This window comes from Hypanus sabinus, chromosome 5 (assembly GCF_030144855.1).
Source record: "Hypanus sabinus isolate sHypSab1 chromosome 5, sHypSab1.hap1, whole genome shotgun sequence".
NCBI lineage: Eukaryota > Metazoa > Chordata > Chondrichthyes > Myliobatiformes > Dasyatidae > Hypanus > Hypanus sabinus.
Genome location: NC_082710.1, coordinates 71316264 through 71341586, shown reverse-complemented (window position 1 = coordinate 71341586; position 25323 = coordinate 71316264). Strand labels below are relative to the sequence as shown.

The following is a 25323-nucleotide window of genomic DNA, read 5'->3' as shown; positions in this document are numbered from 1 at the left end:
ATATGAAAGCAAAAGAAAGGCCATACAATATTGCAAAAAAATTGTGGGAAGCTGGGGAATTGGTAAGCTTTTAAATTCCAACAGGAGAAACTAAAAAGCAATTAAGAGAAAAAATGCCGTTGACTAAGGGTGTTCCACAGGGGTCAGTGTTGGGACCACTTATTTTCAAATTATGTGTAAATGATCTGAAGATGAAATTAATGGCCAAGTTTACCAGCACAACAAAGGTATGTAGAGAAGCAAGGAGTGTTGAGGAAGGAGGGAAACTGCAGGAGGACTTGGATAAGTTAGGAAAACTGGCAAAGTAGTGGCCAATTGAATAGAGTGTAAGGAAATGTATGGTCATGCACCTCAGTATAAGGAATAAAAGTATAAACTATTTTCTAAATGAGAAGCATATTCAGAATCTGAGGTACAAAGGAATTTGGGAATTCCTAATACAGGATTCCCTAAGGATTAATTTGCAGGTTGAGTCAGTAGTAAGGACGGTAAGTGCAATGTTGACATTCATTTCAAGAGGATGGAATATAAAAGCAAGAATATAATGCTGAGACTTTATAATGCATTGGTCAGACAACATTTGGAGTATTGTCAGCAGATTTGGCCTCTTATCCAAGGAAGGATGTGCTGGCATTGATGAAGGTCCAGAAAAGGTTCATGAGAATTATCCCAGGAATGGAAGGGTTAATAAATGAGGAGTGTTTGATGGTTCAGGGACTGCACTTGTTGGGAGCTGAAAAGAATGGGGGATCTCACGGAAACCTATCAAATACTGAACGACCTAGATAGAGTGAATGTGGAGAGGATACTTCTTAGAGTGGGAGAGTCAAGGACCAGAGGACACAGACTCAGAATAGAAGGATGGCCCGTTAAAACAGAGTAGAGGAGGATTTTTTTTTAAGCCAGAGGGCGATGAATCTGTGGAGTTCATTGTCAAACTGCTGTGGAGGCCAAGTCACAGGGTCTATTTAATGCAGAGGTCAATAGGTTCTTTATTAGTGAGGGGATCAAAAGTTACAGGAGGAAGTCAAGAGAGTGGGTTGAGAGGGATAACAAATCAGCTATGATCGAAAGACATAGCAGGCCTGATGGACCAAATGCCCTAATTCTGCTCCTATGTCTCGGAGTTTATAGTTTTACAGATGGATAAAGTAATAAATGGGGTTTTGGTAGGGGATCATTTTGGTCACAGTAGAAAAAAAATTATAAAGCAGCAAAACAACAGTGAGGAAAACTGCAAACTTTTATACTTCTTCCTTATATGTGACAGGTACATACCTGACACAGTTCTGCTTCCAGTGTTTTCAGGTTTCCAGTTATTCTCTTGCCTTTGCTGTGAGTAAAATGCAGGACTTCCCCTCTGGTATTCGTAAAATGAACTGCTCGGCTGAGATCTGGGGGGTGGAAAATGACCAAGGTAATCATTGCTTACCATAAACACAATAATTATAATTCAAATTTGGCACAAACATTGGAACTTTATGTTCGGAATGTGGAGAAAACATTTGTAATCCTCTTTACTCTAATTAAAGTCATGAGCTTTCCTTGGACTAAAGGAAATTTGCAAGATAGAAACTGGTAAGTGTTGCACTCATTTTCCGGGAGTAAAATAAGTACAAAAGTTCACCAAATTAACAGCCATCAGCCAAGACATCCAGGAGAAATGCTTGAAACAAAATGTAGATGGACTGGCAAGTTTATAAATGAGGGTCCTAATTAGTATATCCAAACATACATCATTGTGAGAAAAAGCTATGTAAAATTCTGTTCAGAATTCTTCAGCATATTTAGGAAAAACTCCTAATACCAACTACATAGTGGGCAAAATGCCCAATAAGCCTAGTGGTGTACTTCTAATGAACATAGAACAATACAACACAGTACAGGCCCTTCAGCCCACGATGTTGTGCTGACCCTTAAACCCTGCCTCCCATATAATCCCCCACCTTAAATTCCTCCATATACCTATCTAGTCGTCTCTTAAATTTCACCAGTACATCTGCTTCCACCACTGACTCAGGCAGTGCATTCTATGCACCAACCACTCTCTGAGTAAAAAACCTTCCTCTAATATCCCCTTGAACTTTCCTCCCCTTAAAGCCATGTCCTCTTGTATTCAGCAGTGGTGCCCTGGGGAAGAGGCGCTGGCTGTCCACTCTGTCTATTCCTCTTAATATCTTGTACACCTCTATCATATCTCGTCTCATCCTCCTCCTCTCCAGAGAGTGAAGCTCTAGCTCCCTTAATCTCTGATCATAATGCATAAACCAGGCAGCATCCTGGTAAATCTCCTCTGTACCCTTTCCAATGCTTCCACATCCTTCCTATAGTAAGGCGACCAGAACTGGACACAGTACTCCAAGTGTGGCTTAACCAGAGTTTTATAGAGCTGCATCATTACCCCGCGACTCTTAAACTCTATCCCTCGACTTACAAAAGCTAACATCCCATAAGCTTTCTAAACTACCCTATCTACCTGTGAGGCAACTTTCAGGGATCTGTGGACATGTACCTCCAGATCCCTCTGCTTCTCCACACTACCAAGTATCCTGCCATTTACTTTGTACTCTGCCTTGGAGTTTGTCCTTCCAAAGTGTACCACCTCACACTCTGCCACTTCTCAACCCACTTCTGCATTCTATCAATGTCCCCCTGCAATCTTCGACAATCCTCTACACTATCCACACCACCACCAACCTTTGTATCATCTACAAACTTGTCAACCAACCCTTCTACCCACACAGGTCGTTAATTAAAAAAGTCACAATAAGTAGAGGTCCCAGAACAGATCCTTGTGGGACACTACTTGTCACAACCCTCCAATCTGAATGTACTCCCTCCACCACGACCCTCCGCCTTCTGCAGGCAAGCCAATTCTGAATCCACCTGGCCAAACATCACTGGATCCCATGCCTTCTGACTTTCTGATTAAGCCTACTGTGTGGTGCCTTGTCAAATGCCTTACTAAAATCCAGGTAGATCACATCCACTGCACTACCCTCATCTATATGCCTGGTCACCTCCTCAAAGAACTCTATCAGGCTTGTTAGGCACAATCTGCCCTTCACAAAGCCATGCTGACTGTCCCTGATCAGACCATGATTCTGTAAATGTCCATAGATCCTATCTCTAAGAATCTTTTCCAACAGCTTTCCCACCACAGACGTAAGGCTCACTGGTCTATAATTACCCGGATTATCCCTACTACCTTTTTTGAACAAGGGGACAACATTCGCCTCCCTCCAATCCTCCGGAACCATTCCCATGGACAATGAGGACATAAAGATCCTAGCCAGAGGCTCAGCAATTTCTTCCCTCACCTCGTGGAGCAGCCTGGGGAATACTCCATCAGGCCCCGGGGACTTATCCGTCTAATGTAGTTTAACAACTCCAACACCTCCTCTCCGTTAATATCAACGTGCTCCAGAACATCAACCTCACTCATATTGTCCTCACTGTCAACAAGTTTCCTCTCATTGGTGAATACCAAAGTGAAGTATTCATTAAGGACCTCACTCACTTCCACAGCTTCCAGGCACATCTTCCCACTATCTCAAATCGGCCCTATCTTCACTCCTGTCAGCCTTTTGATCTTCGCATAATTGAATGCCTTGGGGTTTTCCTTTACCCTACTCGCCAAGGCCTTCTCATGCCTCCTTCTTGCTCTCCTCAGCCCCTTAAGCTCCTTTCTTGCTACCCTATATTCCTCAATAGACCCATCTGATCCTTGCTACCTAAACCTCATGTATGCTGCCTTCTTCCATCTGACTAGATTTTCCACTTCACTTGTCATCCTTGGTTCCTTCACCCTACCATTCTTTATCTTCCTCACCAGGAATGAGAGACATGCATACTAATGAGAGACGTGCATACACTTCTTGCTCAGCTTTTAGGATTTAAGAGGGCTGTGTGCATCTGAAAGTATAGAATGGAATGTATGAGAAGCCAGTTTTGTTCATCTAAGTTACCTAATGATTTAATAAATCATGTTGAGATTGAAGAGACTAAATGAACCATTTACAGATAATATAAGCAGAGGATAAAGACAAGCCCAGAAAGAGGGAAGATACAAACTATTGTTTGGCAACAGGACTAAATTAGGTCTACTAACACTGTGAACAGAGAATGAAAACATACAAAAATTGCTGTACTTTCATGTTCCCGTGGTATTCCCAGTTATAAACCGATTAAGATTCGTGCACTCTGTATGCTGCCATTACATACACCAGATACCATCCAGAGTGCCAATAAAGAGTCCATCTACACAACAGTATCTTTATATTAAGTAGAATCCATATTCTAAATAATACTTAAAATCTATGACAAAAGTAAAATTACCACATTACAGAATGCTATTTTAACAACTGTGCTAATCTGCTACATTAGATCTACAGACATACCTTCTGTTACCAAACAAGTACCCAAGTAATCCACCAGCACCCACTCCAGTCCAAAATCCTGGTCCTGACCTATGGTCTGCTTGATACCCACCACAGCCCTGATTGGCCTTGCTATAAAAGCCATCGTCTGTTGTGCACCCTGAAAATAGATAAAGACAAGAGAATTAAAAACAGTGAAACAACATTGGATATGCTCCAAGTCTATAATAAAGCTTAAGTGAAAAGTTAAGAAATGTCTAACAGTTAGTGATCACAATTTCCATTGTAAATTTAAAATAAACTTCAGCAAATCATCTTAAAAATACAGATTTCAGGTTGGCAAACTTAAAATAATAAAATAAATACAACTTTCAAACGATGTAGACAAAGGCAGAATTGAATCATAAAAATTTATAAAGTTCATTACATATCTACCACATCACAAACAATAAAATTATCAACCTCTGAGCTTTCCTCCAAGTGCAAATTGCACTTCCCAGAACTCTTTTTTAAAATATTTTATTTATAATTTTCTACAAACTACAGTTAAGAAAATCAATAATATATATAGAAGGATCATTGCCATATAAACAAAAATAACAATAATACATGTCTTAACAAATGAGCAAGTCACCCATAGTAAAAAAGGAAAAAAAAGAGAAAAAGAAAGAAAAGCACCCAATCCATCACCTATCCAACTCCAAGCCAACCATTATATGAGATACACTTTCATTACCCCAGAACTACATATTGCAATAAAAAAAGGGGGTGGCAGCCTGCTACCTGATCAGAAAAAAACAGAAGTCAAAAAAAAAGCTGGAAATGTAGGGTCTGATTATTAAGGGAAAAAAGAACAAACACCTGTCAATCTAAGTGAGAGTTATGAAAATATTCAAGAAAAGATCCCCACACCCTATGGAACTTTATGTCCGAATTAGAAAGTGAGTAGTGAATCTTTTCGAGATCTAAACAAGACATAATATCCCTAAGCCATTGAGCATAGGTAGGGGAAACTACATCTCTCCATTTAAGGAGTACTGTTTGTCTGGCTAGCAGAGAGGCAAAAGACAATGTTTGTTGTTTAGCCAGGGTCAAATGCTTGTCAGGGTCTCGAAGAATACCAAAAAGAGCGATCAAAGGATCAGGTTCCAAATGACAATTTAATATTGAAGATAAAGTTAAAAAAACATCTTTCCAAAATTTTTCCAGAGTAGCACAGGCCCAATACAAGTGGAAAAGGGAGGCCTCACCTCCTTTGCATTTGTCACACCAGGGACTAATATCAGGGTAGAACTTCGCCAATTTGGTTTTGGACATATGAGCCCTGTGGACGACTTTAAACTGCAGGAGGCAATGACGAGCACATAAAGAGATTGAATTGACAGATTTAAGAATTGAATCCCAAACTTTGTCGGACAAAGAAAAACCTAAATCATGCTCCCAAGCAGTTTTAATTTTATCACAAGGGGTTCATCTGAGAGTCATAAATTTAACACGAATAGTAGAAATTACACTTTTGCTCAAGGGGTTCATTTGAAGAAACAAGTCTACAACATTTTTATCAGGTTGTTCAGGAAAATGTGGTATTAAAGGGCTAATAAAATGTCAAATTTGAAAATAACTAAAAAAAATGAGTATTCGGTAAATTAAACTTTATAGACAACTGTTCAAAAGACGCAAACCGATGGTCAATATAAAGATCTTCAAAGCGCCTGATACCTCTCCTACACCAGTCTTGGAATTTGGAATCCTGCATAGATGGTTGAAATATATGATTGTATAGAATAGGACTAGAGAGGGAAAAACTCTAAAGACCATGGTATTTTCTAAATTGAGCCCATATTCTCGGAGTATGCTTGATTACAGGATTAATAATAGATTTTGGCAATTGGCAAGGAAGAACAAATCCAAGTAAAGCTGGAATCGATAATTTCTTAAAAGCGTTTAATTCCATTGCCACCCATGTTGGACAAACAGACTGATTATAAAAGTAGGATATTGGCTGCCCAATAATATGAACGAAAATTAGGCAACGCCAAGCCGCCTTCTCTTTAGGCTTTTGAAGATGAGCTTTATTGAGTCTGGGCTGTTTACCCTTCCATAGGTATGACGAGATAATAGAATCTAAAGAATCAAAAAAAACTTTAGGAATAAATATAGGTAAAGATCAAAATAAGTATAAAAATTTAGGGAGAATATACATTTTAATTACATTAATTCGCCCAATTAAAGACATGGGCAGAGATGACCACTGTGCTAATCTCTGTTTTGTAAAATTTAAAAGATTATTGAAATTCTCATCGAACAGTCGATTATAGTTCCTTGTTACGATAATACAAAGATAAGTAAAACAATTGTTTACTACTTTAAAAGGGAGATTGTGAAATTCTAATTCTTGTGCTTCCTTATTTATCGGAAAAAGTTCACTCTTATGTAGATTAAGTTTGTATCCGGATAGCTGACTAAATTTATTGGGAAGTGAAAACAACAAAGGTAAGGAGGTGGTCGGGTTTGATATAAAAAGTAACAAATCATCGGCATATAGAGAGACTTTGTGCTCAAAACTGCCCCTCCAGATCCTAGTCAGTTCAGTACAACTGCGAAACGCAATTGCCAGTGGCTCAATAGCCAGATCAAATAACAGAGGGCTTAAAGGGCATCCCTGTCGGGTGCCACGTTTAAGATCAAACAGTTGGGATTGCTGGGAATTAGTCAAAACTGAAGCAATTGGATGGGAATATAGTAACTTAATCCACTTAATAAAATTATATCCAAAATCAAATTTTTTTAAAACCACAAATAAATAGTGCCACTCCACCCGATCAAACGCCTTTTCGGCATCAAGAGAGATAACACATTCAGGGGTCCCTGATTAAGATGAATATAGAATATTAAAAAGACGTCTAATGTTGAAAAAGGGAAGGCGATTTTTAATAAAGCCAGATTGATCCTCAGAGATAATTAAGGGTAAAATAGTCTCCAGCCTACGGGCCAAAACTTTAGTTAAAATTTTAGCATCTACATTTAATAGAGAAATCGGCCTGTATGAAGCACATTCTAATGGATCCTTATCTTTTTTCACTAAAAGAATGATACAAGCCTCATCAAATGATGCAGGCAATTTATTTTGTTTAAAAGAATCAGAAAAAATTAAACTAAGTTGGGATTAGAGCAATGAGGAAAATAATTTATAATACTCTATAGAGAACCCATCAGGACCAGGAGATTTACCAGGCTGCAAAGCAGAAATAGCAGAGGATATTTCCTCTAAGGATAATGGCTCATTCAATTTATGTTTAAGATCAGAAGAAAGTTTAGGAATATTTAAACTATCTAAAAATTGCATAACAGTAGTATTACCATTAAAGGATTCATTCAAAGGTGTAAAGTTGAGAGTAAAAATTCCTGAATGCATCATTAATTTCAGACTGGTCCACGCTAATATTCCCATTACTCATTCGAATTTTAGTGATGTGTTGTTTTGCTTTAGAGCGTCTAAGTTGGTTAACTAAGGACTTACCAGATTTATCCCCGTGAATATAGAACTTACTCCGACTGCCCAAAAGTTGGCGTTCAATCGGATAAGTAGAAATAAGATTAAATTTAGTTTGAAGTTCTATTCTTTTCTTATATAACTCCGGATCCTTGACCTGGACGTATAATTGGTCTATAGCTTTAATCTGATTGATCAGTTCTAAATGTTCTTTGTGAGTCTTTCTTTTCAAATTTGCTGTGTAGGAAATTACTTGACCTCTTTGACATGCTTTCATTGCGTCCCAAACCACCTGATTAGAGGTTTCAGGTAGTGCATTGGTATTTAAAAAGAAAGTTATCTGATCCTCCATAAATTTTACAAAGGCGTTATCCGACAACAAGTTCGGATTAAAACGCCAGTGTTTATTTACTTGAGGGAGGCCAGGGAGAACTATGGACAATGTAAGTGGGGCATGATCTGAAATCAATATACTCTTATAGTCAAAAGAACGGACAGATGGGATCAATTATCAATTAAAAAAATGTCGATTCTAGTAAATGTATGGTGAACTTGTGAGAAAAAGGAGTAATCTCTTTCATGTGGATGAAAGAAACGCCAAATATCAGATATTCCATGATTAGAAAGAAAAGATTGAATAAATAAAGCAGATTTACTTAATTGTCTAGGAATAGAAGAAGATCTGTCCAAAACTGGATCCAGCCAACAGTTAAAGTCACCACCCAATATAACAGAGTATGAACTTAGTTCTGGCAATGAAGAAAAAAAAACGGTCAAAAAACCCTACATCATCCGAGTTAGGAGCGTAAAGGTTGGCTAAGACCACCCATGTATTATAAAGTTTCCCCAAAACAATAATAAAACGACCATTAGGATCAGATATCTTATTGTGAAGCTCAAAAGAAACATTTTTGTTTGTAAGAATTGAATCGCCCCTCGCCTTGGCTTGAAAAGTTGAATGAAAGTGTTGTCCTGCCCATCGTGCCATAAGACAAGAATTATCTGAGTGACGAATATGTGTTTCTTGTAAAAGGACTACCTCTGCTCTAAGCTGTTTAAGATGTGCGAACACTCTCGCCCTTTTAACCGGATGATTCAAACCCTTAACATTCCAGCTGGCAAAGTTCAATGGACTAACCATTGAACATAAGAAAAAAAAGGATAGCGGGTATTAAACCATATCAGAAATTTATATGTAATTCTGGGGCAAAAGTATAGAAGAAAAAAAACAGGATGAAATTACATCCTGTATAGTACAAATATGTCAAAATTCCATGTATAATATTAGCATTGGAGTTCCCACCCACACCCTCTAAACCTACAACAAGAAAGCTGCAAATATAAAGCAGCAAGCTCTCCTCGAGAAAAACTAACCCCCTACTGGACTTCCAATTAGGTAATATCTTAATTATCTCCACTCCAACTGTTGATACAGTAATGGAAATAAACAACAAAAAGCTTTAAGAGTTACAAACAAAGATTTACCTTAACAAGAAAAAACAATACATTCAAAGTTTGTAAATCTTAAAGTACAATAATGGTCTAAAAATAACTTTACCTCAACCTTCCCGCTAGAGTTGATAAACTGAAAAAAAGATCATCTATAAACTCAGTTATACAGAAAAAAAACTTTAACGTCAAAGTAACTAATCCAACCGAATCATAAAAATAAGAAAAAAAACACAAATAGCATCTTGAAACACAGGAAAAAAACCACCAAAGAAAAATCCATTCGAGAGGAATTTGATCCAAACCCGAAACTGAGTTTAATGGTACATCATCAACTGCTGCTTAAGGTTAAAATAATCTAACTGGAGAGAAAAATAATCATCACCTTTAAAGGACTAAAATTACGTAAGATAGAAACTAAAATTGAGAAAATGGAAAAAAAACACTTCAATAGGACAATGCAACATAATTAAACTACTAATTAAATAGATGCGACAAGCTACATTTTAAATTTTTTTAAAAATCAAGATGTATAGAAATTAGAGACTGAAAAGAAAAACAAAAAACCATTCAAAGACGTCGTCACTTCACGAATCGATATCAATTTTTAAATGCGACACCAACTCCATTTTGAAATAAAGTCTCCAAAGACCTTTAAGAGGTGTCTAATTACATAGTTTCAGTCAGCTCATTTAAGGAAAATGAAAATGCCCGTATCGAAATATATTGAGTTAAATGGATAATGAAAAAGATAGAAATAAAGATTAGAATATTAGAAAAAAAAAGTCATCTAAACAGAAACGAAAAAGGCTGAAAAGAAAAAAAAAAATCATATCATATCTGAGGAACTCGAAGTAGCAGATAGGCTAATCAAAACGTTTAAAATCGCCATTCCTAAGCTTGATTCGGAGCCGGGCTGAATAGGTGAGAAACTGATGAAGTCCATGATCGTAGAGAACCTTCATTACTCCTCTGTATTCAGCACGTTGACTCATAACTTGAGGTGCATAGTCCTCTACTAAACGGATAGCATGACCTTTATATTGAAGCGTTTTACGTCGGCGAGCTTCTTTAATTAGCAAATCCTTGATTTGGTAACGATGGAGGCGAATTATCACTGGACGTGGTCTCTGGCCATCCGCTGAGCGAGATGTAAAGATATGGTGCGCTCGATCAATCTCTGGAGGACTGAAAAGTATTTCGCTTCCAAAAATCTCACATAGAAAGTTTGAGAAAAATTCGACAGGAGATCCCCCTTCAACAGTCTCTGGCAAGCCGAGAATTCGAAGATTTTGGTGTCTACTCCTGCTTTCAAGGTCCATAACTTTAAGAGTTAACTTGCTATTATGCTCCTTTAGGGTAGAGCAAACTCTTTCCAGGTCTTTACAACGACGGTCTAGTTTCTCCGTGACTTCTTCAACATGTGATAGACGTTGAGCGTGATTCTCCAGTGTAGAGTTGATTTTATCCAGTTTCAGTTCCAACAAACTAAATTGAGAAAACATATCTTGTCGGGTTTGTTCTAACAGCAACACAATTTCACTCAAGGTTGCTCCCGATGGAGTGTCTTTTTTTGCCGATTTAGTAGGCTTAGATACACTCATTGTGCAGCCAGCAACTTCAATAGTGGGAGGAAGAGTAAGAAATAAATGCAGGTATATGAAATGGAGCGGAGCAATAGCTTTAGCGACTTAAGCTACCGCTATCTTAACCGGAAGCCCGCTCCCCAAAACTTGAATGGGATTATTAGACGACATTATAAAGGATTCAGAACAGACCATTCAATGAGGTACATCAAACCAGGAAAAAGTATCCACAAAAGCACTCTGGAATTGAATAACACCACTGCTCACCCCTCTCTCCAACGTGAGCGCACACATGCATTGTAAGGTGGGGAAGGAGAAGTCGACGTAGTAAAAGGATTTCAATCAGTTCCAGCAGTTGGCTTGCTTCTTCCCTACATTGCCTCCAAAGCCCCGTCACTCCCCTATTCACCATTCTTGCACCTTGAGTGGATGGTGGTAATATATTTGACAACATTTAAGGTGACCAATGGATACCACGTACAAATTTTGAGTTACCCAGATTATTAGCAGAGTTTGCAACTGCAGTGAACAGCACCAAGTGGACAGCAATTGAAAGATCTGAGCAGTTATCTCAGGAACTGATTCAGCTTTTACAGAAAAGATTGATCCACCCTTACGAGGTACATATTGTGGTCACCATATTCTGAAAAGGTCAGACAATGGGCAGGGGAGAGAACTGCTGATGCTGGAAATATGAGCAGCAGAAAATGCTGAAGTTGATCAGCTTAATGTTTTCAAGCATTTTCTCATTTTTTTCTGTTTTCTGTTTCTAGTTATGTGAGGGGCCTCACAATACCAATTCACTTCTTTGAGAAAATGACGAAACATATCAATGAAGGCAGAGTAGTGGATATATGGATTTAGTAAAGCATTTGACAAAACTTCCCATGGCAGACTCATACAGGAAGTCATGAGGCATCTAGGAAAACCAAACTCTGTGAATTCAAAATGAGCGTCATGGTGGAATAGTGGTTAACACAATGCCATTAGAGCTCGTGGCATCAGTGTTAAGAGTTCAGTCCCAGCGCTGTCAGCAAGGAGTCTCTGTACGTACTCCCTATGGAATGCATGGGTGTTCCCTGGGTGATCCAGTTTGCTCCCATAATCCAAACAAGTACTGGGTAGGTTAATCGGTCATTGTAAATTTTTCTGAGATTAGGTTAGGGTTAAATCAGGGATGCCGGGTATTGTTAGGGTGGAGCAGCTTGAAGGGCTGGAAGGGTCTACACACTAGATCACTAAATAAATAAAATCGACCTAGCCACAGAGGGTGGTTGTAGATGGAAGGTCATCTGCCTGGAAGTCAGTGACCACTGGTGTTCTGGGACTCTTTCTCTTTGTGATTTTTATAAATGACTCTGGCTTGTTTGAGTTATTGGGGAGGGCTTAAACTAATTTGGCAAGGGGGTGGAAACTGGAGTGGAAGGACTCAAGATAGGATGTATGGCAAAAAGAAAAGAGCGTTGCAGGTAAGACTGTCAGGAAGGGCAGGCAGATGATAGGATAAGGGATGTAGAATCAAAAAAGTAGCAAATACAGTACTCAAAGTATTATATTTCAATACAAAAGAGTATAGGAAAAAAGGATGATCTTGTTGCACTTTTAGATTGTCAGGTATGATGCTGTGGCTATCACTGAATCATGGCTGAAGGATGGTTGTAGTTGTAAGCTAAATGTCTAAGGTTGCACATTATATTGAAGGGATAGGAAGGTAGGCACAGGGGGTGACGTGGCTCTGCTGGTACAGAATGGCATCAAGTCATCAGAAAGATGTGACATGGGATCGGAAGATGTTGAATCCTTGTGGGCTGAGTTAAGAAACTGCAAGGGTAAAAGGACTTTCTAGGCAGTTATATATAGGCCTCCAAACAGCTGGATATTGACTACAGATTACAACCGAAAATAGAAAAGGTGTGTCAAAAGGGCAATGTTATAGTAGTCATGGGAGATTTTATCATTGAGGTAGATTGGGAAAATCAGTTTGGTAATGGATCTTAAGAGAGTGAATTTGTTGATGGCTTTTTAGAGCAGCTTGTCATTAAGATGAACCAGAGATGATTAGGGAGCTTAAGGTAAAGGAACATTTAAGAGCCAGTGATCACAATATGATTGAGTTCAACTTGAAATTTGATAGGGAAAAAGTCTGACATAGCAGTATTTCAGTGGAGTAAAGGAAATTACAGTGGTATGAGAGAGGAGTTCACCAAAGTGAATTGGAAGATGCTGGCAAGGATGACAGCAAAGCAGCAATGGCTTGAGTATCTGGGAAAAGTGAAGGTGGTGCAGGATAGATGTATTCCAAAAACAAATACTCAAATAGCAAACCAGTAAAACTGTGGCCAACAAGGGAAGTCAAAGTTAATGTAAAAGCAAAAGAGAGAGCATACAACAAAGAAAAAATAAGATAGAGGATTTGAAAGCTTTTAAAAACCTACAGAAACAAATTAAAAGAATCATTCAGAGGGAGAAGATGAAATATAAAAGCAAGCTAACAAACAATTTCAAGGGGATAAAAAAAGCTTGTTCAAGTATATATTAAAAACAAAAGAGATGAGAGTGGATATAGGAGCACTAGAAAATGAGACCAGAGAGATAATGGGGGACATGGAGATGGCAGATGATCTAAATGAATATTTTGCATCAGTATTCACTGTGGAAGTCACCAGCAGTGTACCAAGTGTGCTAATATGTGAGGGGAGAGAAATGAATGCAGCTAATATTTACAAGGGACATGATGTTCAAAAAGCTGAAAGACTCAAAAGTGCATAAGTCACCCAGACCATAAGACATAGGAGCAGAACCAGGCCATATGGACAATTGAGTCTGCTCTGCCACTCAATCATGGCTGATCCTCGACCCCAGTTCCCAGCTTTCTCCCTGTAACCTTTGATGTCATGTCCAATCAAGAACCTATCAACCTCTGCCTTAAATACACTCAACGATATTGGCTCTACAGCTGTTTGTGGCAACAAATTTCCACAGGTTCACCACCCTTTGGCAAAAGAAATTTCTCCGCATCTACTTTGAAAGGGCATCCCTCTATCCTGAGGCAGTGCTCATCTGTCCGAGACTCTCCCACCTTGGGAAACATCCTTTCCACATCTACTCTGTCTAGCCCTTTCAACATTCAAAAGGTTTCAGTGAGATCCCTCCCATCTTTTGAATTCCAGCAAGTACAGACCGTGCCATCAAACGTTCTTTGTCTGATAACCCTTTCATTTCTGGAATCATCCTTGTGAACTTCCTCTGGACCCCCTCCAATACCAGCACATCTTTTCTAAGATGAGGGGCCCAAAACTGTTCACAATACTCAAGGTGAGGCCTCACCAGTGCCTTATAAAGCCTCAGCATCACATCCTTGCTCTTGTATTCTAGACCTCTTGAAATGAATGCTAACATGGCATTTGCCTTCCTCACCACCGACTAAACCTGCAAGTTAACTTTCAGGGTGTTCTGCACAAGGACTCCCAAAACCCTCTGCATCTCAGATTCCTGTATTTTCTCCCCATTTAGAAAATAGTCTGCACATTTACTTCCAGTACCAAAGTGCATGACCATGCATTTTCGAACATTGTATTTCATTTGGCAACTTCTTGCCCATTCTCCAAATCTGTTTAAGTCCTTCTGCATCCTACCTGTTTTCCTCAACACTACCTGCCCCTACACCAATTTTTGTATCGTCTGCAAACTTGTCAACAAAGCCATCTATTCCATCATCTAAATAATAGACAGCATAAAATGTGGTCCCAACACCAACCCCTGCAGAACACCACCAGTCACTGGCAGCCAAACAGAAAAGGATCCTTTTATTCCCACTTGCTGCCTCCTACCAATCAGCCAATACTCTAAGCATGTCAGTAACTTTCCTGTAAGACCATGGGCCCTTAACTCGGTAAGCAGCCTCATGTGTTGGACCTTGTCAAAGGCCCTCTGAAAATCCAAATATACAACTTTATCCACTTTATCTATCCTACTTGAAATCTCCAAAGAATTTCAACAGGTTCATCAGACAGGATTTTCCCTGAAGGAAACCATGATGACTTTGTATCATCTTGTCCTGTGTCACCAAGTACTCCATAACCTCATCCTTAACAATTGACTAATGTCATCCCAACAAGGGCAGAGTAACTGGTCTATAATTTTTTTTCTGCTGCCTTTCGGCTTTCTTAAAGAGTGGAGTGGCATTTTCAATTTTCCAGTCCTCTGGCGCCAAGTCAGAGTTCAATGATTTTTGAAAGATCATTTCTAATGCCTCCACAATCTCTAACGCTACCTCTGAGAACTCAGGGTGCAGCTCATCTGGTCCAAGTGAGTTATATACCTTTAGGTCTTTCAGTTTTTTTGAGCACCTTCTCTCTTGTAATAGTAACTGCACCCACTTCTCTTTCTTCACACACTACAACATAAGGCATACTGTTAATGTCTTCACAGTGAAGACTAATGCAAAATACTCATTTAGTTCATCAGCCATGTCCTGTCATTATTTCTCCTGCCTCATTTTCCAGCAGTCCTATATCCACTATCATTTCTCTTTTAACATACTTTTAAAAGCTTTTACTTTGATATTATTTGATAGCTTGCTTTTATATTTCATCTTCTCCCTTCATGACCAGATGAACTGCACCCTAGGGTTCTGAAAGAGGAAGAGTTTGTGGAGGCATTAGTAATGATCTTTCAAGAATCATTGCACTCTGCATGCTTCCAAAGGACTGGAAAATTATAAATGTCATTCCACTCTTTCGGAAAGGAGGGAGGCAACAGAAAGGAAATTATAGACCAGTTAGCCTGACCCTCAATGGTTGGGAAGATGTCGGAGTCAATTCTTAAGGATGAGTTCATGAAGTACTTGGTAACACAGGACAAGATAGGCCAAAGTCGGTATGGTTTCCTTAAGGGAAAATCTTGCCTCATGTCCATTAGAATTCTTTGAGGAGATTACAAGTGGGATAGATAATGGGGATGCAGTGAATATTGTATACTTGGACTTTCAGAAGGCCTTTGACAAGGTGCCACAAATGAGGATGCTTACCACGTTAAGAGCTCATGATGTTACTGGCATAGTTAGAGCATTGGCTGATTGGTAGGAGGCAATGAATGGGAATAAAAGAATCCTTTTCTGGTTGGTTACCAATGACTAGAAGTTTTCTACAGGGGTCAGTGTTGGGACCGCTTCTTTTTATGCTGTATATCATTGATTTAGATGATGGATAAGATGGCTTTGTTACCAAGTTTGCAGATGATATGAAGATTGGTGGAGGAAGCAGGAAGCTTGCAGAAGGACTTAGACAGATTAGGAGAGTGGGCAAGAACGTGACAAATGAAATACAATATTGGAAAACGCACAGTCATGCACTTTGGTAGAAGAAAATAATGTGTAGATAATTTTCTAAACAGGGAGAAAATCCAAAAGTCTGAGATGCAAAAGGGCTTGGGAGTCCTTGTGCAGAACACCCTAAAGAATAACAAGCAGGCTGAGTCAATGGTGAGGAAGGCAAATGTAGTATCAGCATTCATTTCAAGAGGTCTATCATATAACAGCAGGGATGTGATACTGAGGCTTAATAGGCATTGCTGAGGCCTTACCTTGAATATTATGAACAGTTTTGGGCTCCTCAACTAAGAAAAAATGTGCTGGCATTGGAGAGGGTTCAGAGGAGGTTCACAAGGATGATTCTGAAAATGAAGGGTTATCACTGCACATCAATGGAGATCAAAATTATGAAGAGTTTTAATTAATTAAACACAGAAGTTTTCCTAGATGCAGATCAACAGCTAGAAGGTATACATGCTTGATCATCACAAAAGGACCAGTTTAGGAGACACAAGGAAATCTGCAGACGCTGGAAATTCAAGCAACAAACAAAATGCTGGTGGAACGCAGCAGGTCAGGCAGCATCTATACGAAGAAGCACTGTCGATGTTTTGCGCCGAGGTCCTTCGTTAGGACAAAGGGTCTCGGCCTGAAACTTCAACTGTACTTTTTCCTATAGATGTTGCCTGGCCAGTTTAGGAGACATTAAGTTTAACCTGTCATTAAATAGCAATACCTTACAGAGAGGTGCAAACAAAATCTATAACAGGATACAAATCAAAGTAATAGAAAAAGAAAAAAAATACAAGTATGGGGAAAGGGATGAGTAATTACTTCAGATAGTACAGGTAGTCAGAGTTATGAACGTCCAACTTACAGACAACTCGTACTTATGAACCGAGGAAGGAGAACGCCGTCCACCATTTTAAGTCGGATCGTGACACCGTCCACCATTTTAAGTCGGTGCCGTTGACACCGTGTTGAGTGTTTAACTTTGTATTTGGCTTGAATTTCTCTTAGTAAGATTCACCTTCCAGTTGGCCGGTGGCGCAGTGAGATCAGCGCTGGGCTGGTGAACGGAGGTTCCCAAGTTCGACCAGTGATAGACCGCTCCCATGCCGGGATGATGTCGATCCAGTGACTCCAACACCATCCGTGCTGGGTTGATGTCGAGCACGCAACTCAACTTGGTTAAAAAAAACTGCCGCCTCCAGTTTAAATACCCACGCGGAATATTGTGGAGGATCAAATACCCAAACCCAGCACAGCCCCCACTTGTCCCAGTTAGCCGGTCTCAATGCAGTGGTCCTTAAGCCCCAGTGGACCTCAGGAGCCAGTGCAGCTCGGGACCACCCGCCCGCAGTGTTTCTGTTCCATTGATGGGAAGCAATCACGATTGAATATAAAGTGGAAATAATAAAGCGTTTGGAAAGAGATGAAATGCCATCGGTCATTGGAAAAGTGTTAGCCTACAGTCAGTCAACGATCGGAACAATTTTAAAGGATAAAGGATAAAGTGAGAATAATGGAGCATGTGAAAGGCACTGCCCTGATGAAAGCTACAATTATTACTAAGCAGCACAGTGGTTTAATTATTGGAAGACATGTTTCCTAAGTGTTTCACATGCATAGAAAGGTAAAATATATACTATATACTAAGACAAACGTTTGACTAACTGACTCTAAATAATACCAGATGTACTTGTTCCAACTTCCATACAAATCCAACTTAAAGACGGACTCAGGAACAGAACTCGTACATAACCTGGGGACTGCCTGTATTGAGGAATAAATTGAGGACGGAGATGAGGAACTGCTTTTCCCAAAGAGTGGTGAATTTGTGGAGCAAACACGAGAAAATCTGCAGATGCTGGAAATTCAAGCAACACACACGAAATGCTGGTGGAACACAGCAGGCCAGGCAGCATCTATAAGGAGAAGCACTGTCAACGTTTCGGGCCGAGACCCTTCATCAGGACTAACTGAAAGAAAAGATACTAAGAGATTTGAAAGTAGTGGGAGGAGGGTGAAATGCAAAATGATAGGAGAAGACCGGAGGGGGTGGGATGAAGTTAAGAACTGGAAAGGTGATTGGCAAAAGTGATACAGAGCTGGAGAAGGGAAAGGATCATGGGATGGGAGGCCTCGGGAGAAACAAAGGGGGAGGGGAGCACCAGAGGGAGATGGAGAACAGGCAGAGTGATGGGCAGAGAGAGAGAAAAAAACCAAACAACCAAATATGTCAAGGATGGGGTAAGAAGAGGAGGAGGGGCATTAACGGAAGTTAGAGAAGTCAATGTTCATGCCATCAGGTTGGAGGCTACCCAGCCAGTATATAAGGTGTTGTTCCTCCAACCTGAGTGTGGCTTCATCTTGACAGTAGAGGAGGCCATGGATAGACATATCAGAATGGGAATGGGACATGGAATTAAAATGTGTGGCCACTGGGCGAACCTGCTTTCTCTGGCGGACCGAGCGTAGGTGTTCAGCAAAACGGTTTCCCAGTCTGCGTCGGGTCTCACCAATATATAAAAGGCTACACCGGGAGCACCGGATGCAGTATACCACACCAGCTGACTCACAGGTGAAGTGTCACCTCACCTGGAAGGACTGTCTGGGGCCCTGAATGGTGGTGAGGGAGGAAGTGTAAGGGCAGGTGTAGCACTTGTTCCGCTTACAAGGATAAGTGCCAGAAGGGAGATCGGTGGGAAGGGATGGTGGGGAACGAGTGGACAAGGGAGTTGCGTAGGGTGAGGGCAGATGTGTGGGAAATGGGAGAGATTCCCACACATCTGCCCTCACCCCATCCGCCCGCCACCCCACTCGGGATAGGGTTCCCCTTGTCCTCACCTACCACCTCACCAGCCTCCAGGTCCAACATATAATTCTCCGTAACTTCCGCCACCTCCAACGGGATCCCACTACCAAGCACATCTTTCCCTCCCCCCTCTTTCTGCTTTCCATAGGGATCGCTCCCTACGCGATTTCCTTATATACCGGCTGGGTAGCCTCCAACCTGATGGCATGAACATTGACTTCTCTAAGTTCCGTTAATGCCCCTCCTCCCCTTCTTACCCCATCCAACATATTTGGTTGTTTGGTTTTTTTCTCTCTCTCTGCCCATCACTCTGCCTGTTCTCCATCTCCCTCTGGTGCTCCCCCCTGCCTCTTTCTTTCTCCCTTGGCCTCCCGTCCCATGATCGTTTCCCTTCTCCAGCTCTGTATCACTTTCACCAATCACCTTTCCAGCTCTTCGCTTCATCCCACCCCCTCCAGTCTTCTCCTATCATTTCGCATTCCCCCTCCCCCCACTACTTTCAACTCTCTTACTATCTTTCCTTTCAGTTAGTCCTGACGAAGGGTCTCGACCCAAAACTTCGACAGTGCTTCTCCTTATAGATGCTGCCTGGCCTGCTGCGTTCCACCAACATTTTGTGGGTGTATTTGTAGAATTGCTTGCCCAATGAAGCATTGGAAGCTACTTCAGTAAATATATTAACAAGGTTGGATAGATTTTTGCATAGGAGGAGAATTAAGGGTTATGGGGAAAAGGCAGGTAGGTGGAGACGAGTCCATGGTCAGATCAGCAAACATCTTATTGAATGGCAGAGCAGGGTTGATGGGCCAGGTGACCTACTCTTGCCCCCATTTCTTACATTCTTACTCAATTTTACCTGATAAATCCATCATTACTTGGTACACCTCATCGTATCTTACTAAAGAATCCTAGTAGACTCACCTGTGTAGGCTGGTTTAAAACCAGGAGGCGGGGACCAGGCTGAAGGACCTGCCGTGCTGTGAAAACCTTCGTCACATTGTGGACGAGACTGGCTGTCATTCTGTCGGCTTCGCAAACACGTCACGTACATCAAATAGGCGAGGCCAAATAGTAAGAGCATCACTATAATATTGGATGAATTGCTGAAAACCATGGAATTTTCATGCTTAGACGGCTGATGAATGAATCCAGAATTTGCTTTTGGTTTACGAAGACCTTCCTCAGTAAGATCTAAAACATATTCCAAACCACAAGATCCTCTCAAAATGTAAGGATCTTCCGGGAAGTTGTAACCTTCACAACTGACTGTAACTGCTCCAAATCGATAAGCAATGTCCATATCTGCCTTGCATTCCCACTGTGTAGGAAAGGGAGAAACAGAATTAGGATTTTTTTTCAATACATACAAATAAATTATTAAAACCACAGCTTGTGACAAAGATTCTTCAGCAGTCTAACAGCAGTCATAGAACCATTGTTGTCGCAGAGATTCTCAAATGAGGACACATCTACTTGTTATTCAAGGTCTTGTGCTTTCTCCACTTTTCAACTTAATTTAAGTTGCTGAAAAACCTTTTCTAAACTAAGAATCTGCAGCCTTTTTTTTTGTTCGACATGATTTAGTTGCTTCAGGTGTGATAGAGTAGGAGGGGCCAGAGGAGGAGGTGTTGCATTGCTTGTCCGAGAAATCTTATGGCGGTGCTTTGGAAGGATAGATTAGAGAGCTCCTCTAGGGAGGCTATTTGGGTGGAATTGAGGAATGGGAAAGGTGTAGTAACACTGATAGGAGTGTATTATAGGCCACCTAATGGGGAGCGTGAGTTGGAAGAGCAAATGTATAAGGAGATAGCAGATATTTGTAGTAAACACAAGGTGGTGATTGTGGGAGATTTTAATTTTCCACACGTAGACTAGGAAGCTCATTCTATAAAAGGGCTGGATGGTTTAGAGTTTGTGAAATGTGTGCAGGATAGTTTTTTGCAACAATACATAGAAGTACCGATTAGAGATGGGGCAGTGTTGGATCTCCTGTTAGGGAATGCGATAGGTCAGCTGACAGATGTATGTGTTGGGGAGCACTTTGGGTCCAGTGATCACAATAGCATTAACTTCAATATAATTATGGAGAAGGACAGGACAGGACCTAGAGTTGAGATTTTTGATTGAAGAAAGGCTAACTTTGAGGAGATGCGAAGGGATTTAGAGAGAGTGGATTAGGTCAAGTTGTTTTATGGGAAGGATGTAATAGAGAAATGGAGGTCATTTAAGGGTGAAATTATGAGGGTACAGAATCTTTATGTTCCTGTTAGGTTGAAAGGAAAGGTTAAAGGTTTGAAAGCACCATGGTTTTCAAGGGATATTAGAAATTTGGTTCAGAAAAAGAGGGATGTCTACAGTAGATATAGGCAGCATGGAGTAAAGGAATTGCTCGAGGAATATAAAGAATGTAAAAGGAATCTTAAGAAAGAGATTAGAAAAGCTAAAAGAAGATACAAGGTTAGTTTGGCAAGTAAGGTGAAAATAAATCCAAAGGGTTTCTACAGTTATATTAATAGCAAAAGGATAGTGAGGGATAAAATTGGTCCCTAAGAGAATCAGAGTGGACAGCTACATGTGGAGCTAAAAGAGATGGGGGAGATTTTGAACAATTTCTTTTCTTTGGTATTCGCTAAGGAGAAGGATATTGAATTGTATAAGGTAAGGGAAACAAGTAGGGAAGTTATGGAACCTATGACAATTAAAGAGGTGGAAGTACTGGCGCTTTAAAAAAATTTAAAAGTGGATAAATCTCCGGGTCCTGACAGGATATTCCCCAGGACCTTGAGGGAAGTTTGTGTAGAGATAGCAGGAGCTCTGACGGAGATCTTTAAGATATCATTAGAAACGGGGATTGTGCCGGAGGATTGGCGTATTGCTCATGTGGTTCCATTGTTTAAAAAGGGTTCTAGAAGGAAGCCTAGCAATTATAGACCTGTCACTTTGACATCAGTGGTGGGTAAATTAATGGAAAGTATTCTTAGAGATAGTATTAATAATTATCTGGATAGACAGGATCTGATTAGGAGTAGCCAGCATGGATTTGTGCATGGAAGGTCATGTTTGACAAACCTTATTGAATTTTTTGAAGAAGTTACGAGGAATGTTGACGAGGGTAAGGCAGTGGATGTAGTCTATATGGACTTCAGCAAAGCCTTTGACAAAGTTCCACATGGAAGGTTAGTTAAGAAGGTTCAGTCGTTAGGTATTAATGCTGGAGTAATAAAATGGATTCAACAGTGGCTAGAGGGAGATGCCAGAGAGCAGTGGTGGATAATTGTTTATCGGGATGGAGGCCGGTGACTAGCGGGGTGCCTCAGGGATCTTTTTTGGGCCCAATGTTGTTTGTAATATACATAAATGATCTGGATGATGGGGTGGTAAATTGGATTAGTAAGTATGCAGATGATACTAAGGTAGGAGGTGTTGTGGATAATGAGGTGGGTTTTCAAAGCTTGCAGGGAGATTTATGCCAGTTAGAAGAATGGGCTGAATGTTGGCAGATGGAGTTTAATGCTGAGAAGTGTGAGGTTCTACATTTTGGCAGGAATAATCCAAATAGAACATACAGGGTAAATGGTAGGGCATTGAGGAATGCAGAGGAACAGAGAGATCTAGGAATAACAGTGCATAGTTCCCTGAAGGTGGAGTCTCATGTAGATAGGGTGGTGAAGAAGGCTTTTGGAACGTTGGCCTTTATAAATCAAAGCATTGAGTACAGAAGTTGGGATGTAATGTTAAAATTGTACAAGGCATTGGTAAGGCCAAATTTGGAATATTGTGTACAGTTCTGGTCACCGAATTATAGGAAAGGTATCAATAAATTAGAGAGAGTGCAGAGACGATTTACTGGGACGTTACCTGGGTTTCAGCAATTAAGTTACAGAGAAAGGTTGAACAAGTTAGGTCTCTATTCATTGGAGTGTAGAAGGTTGAGGGGGGATTTGATCGAGGTATTTAAAATTTTGAGAGGGATAGATAGAGTTGACGTGAATAGGCTGTTTCCATTGAGAGTAGGGGAGATTCAAATGAGAGGACATGATTTGAGAGTTAGGGGGCAGAAGTTAGGGAAACACGAGGGGGTATTTCTTTACTCAGAGAGTGATAGCTGTGTGGAATGAGCTTCCTGTAGAAGTAGTAGAGGCCAGTTCAGTTGTGTCATTTAAGGTAAAATTGGATAGGCATATGGACAGGAAAGGAGTGGAGGGTTATGGGCTGAGTGCGGGTAGGTGGGACTAGGTGAGATTAAGAGTTCGGCACGGACTAGGAGGGCAGAGATGGCCTGTTTCCATGCTGTGATTGTTATATGGTTTATATGGCTATATGATCAAGATATTATAGGAACAACTGTAGTTTGGTTACTATATTCAGAACAAGTGGTTGGGAAACTACACCGAACAAGCCAGACACTGGAGGAACTCAGCAGGGGGTGGGAAATGAAATGGCAATGTCTCAAGTCAAGATCCTTCATCTGTGCCAGAACTACTAGGTTCCTCCAACATCTTGAAGAAGTTACAAGTTCTGTCTCCTGTTTTAGTTCAAAGTGTGCATATACCATTCATTTACCTACCTGCACATCATAGCCATCCCAGCCTTTATTATAACACTGCACAATCTGCGGAACAAAGGAATTGCAGCCAGCTGTGCCACCAACACAATACAGCTGGGGCACCGGGCTCGTTCTCCGGCCACGTGTATATCGTCCACTGTATAGTGTCAGAGTTTGGACTTCTCGAAGGAGGACCCTTTCTGTGAAAAAGATAAATATTGCCATTTAATCTCAAAGTTCCCTTGTGAGTTGACAATGAGAGGTGGAGGGAAGAGAAAGGGACAGATGGAGGGAGGGGTCGATGGGGGGGGGGGTTGTGATACCAATAGGGAAGATGAGATTGATAGGCCGATGTAGTGAAAGGCAAATACCGGGGAAATCCTACCCCTGTTCTTTCTCAGGAAGGTGGGGTAAGAAAGTGTGGGTACACAGGTGTCTGCAAGGACTCCCATCAATCACAGTGCTGGGGAAAACCCATTTTCTGATGAAGGAGGTCATCTCCAATGTCCTGGAGTGGAAAGCTTTACCCTGACAACAGATGACAGAAATTGAGAGAAAGAAACGGGTTTCTTATAAAAGACAGGCTGGAAAAATATGTATTTTAGGTAGCTGTTGGAGTCAGCGAGGTTGTAATAAATGCCAACGTATAGTCTCTCTTAGAGAAGCAAGAAAGATATAAATAAGGGAAAGAGAGTCTAGAGTGGGGAACAGAAGAGGAAAGGGGGAGGTGAAAAGAGGGAAAAAAATACCGGAAGGAGAATTTGATGTTAGAGGGAATATAAGGTCTTGCTCCTCCACCCTGACAGTGGCCTCATCGTGGCAGAAGAGCAGACCATGGGCAGCAATTAAAATGTTTGGCCACCAGGAAATTCCGATTTTGGTGGATGGAACGGAGGAGCTCGTCGAAGTGGTGTCCCCATCCTACACTGGGTCTCACCAATTTAGAGAAGGCCGCATCGGGAGCACCGGGTACAACAGACGAGGCCAGCAGCTTCGCAGGGGAAGTGTTGCTCACCCGGAAGGACAGTTTGGGGCTGTGAATGGGCAGGTGTAGCAGCTGGGCCGCTTGCAGGGAGGGACGAATGGACAGGGGAATCACGGAGGTAAAGCCACGGCTTCTGGCCGCTCACCCAGGGATCAGCACCCTTCCATCCCCAACAGCCCGGCACCTGAAGCATCCCAAACTGGAGTCCGTGAAGAGCCCAGAAACAGGAGCTGAACGAGGTAGCCATCGCTTACCGGAATCGGTCGCCGCCCCGGCCACAGCTCCGAAACACAACAACACCGCGACACCCAGGCCGCCCATCTTCACGGTCTGGCCGCTGCGCATGCGCCCAGCCTGGCCGGCCATCACAACAATGCAGCGACGTCATCTTTCCGCGGTGTGACGTCATTGTCGCTCCTCCCCTGCCAGAGGCTGAGTCCGCTGACGTGAGCTGGGGAGGGTGGAGGGGGTATATCGGTCAATGTCCTGGAGTCCTGAGGACACACACCCAACAGCTTCTTCCCCTCAGCCCTCAGATTTCCGAATGGAGAATAAACCCCTTAATTTCTATATTTTTGCAGTACTTACTTAATATATATTTACTTCTTACCGTAATTTGCAATAATAATGATTTATTATTATGTACTGTATTGCAAAGTGCCATATCACAATCGATTTCACAACATATGCCAGGTATATAAAACACATAAAAATTATTGAAGAAAATACAGCTATATAAGAAATGCAAAAAAGTCA

At 41.0% G+C, this 25323-nt stretch overlaps 1 protein-coding gene across 1 annotated transcript in view; it reads right to left on the bottom strand.

Annotated features, from left to right (window-relative positions):
- Positions 1-24970, bottom strand: part of saraf (store-operated calcium entry-associated regulatory factor) — a 31024-nt gene extending 6054 nt beyond the window's left edge. The window contains exons 1-5 of the mRNA XM_059970120.1: positions 24822-24970; positions 23604-23782; positions 19958-20354; positions 4401-4539; positions 1279-1394 (exon numbers count right to left, since the gene is read on the bottom strand). Of these exons, the coding sequence (XP_059826103.1) occupies positions 1279-1394; positions 4401-4539; positions 19958-20354; positions 23604-23782; positions 24822-24933 (943 nt within the window). The 5' untranslated portion in view covers positions 24934-24970. The remainder of the gene's footprint in view (positions 1-1278; positions 1395-4400; positions 4540-19957; positions 20355-23603; positions 23783-24821) is intronic.
- Positions 24971-25323: the final 353 nt, after the last annotated feature.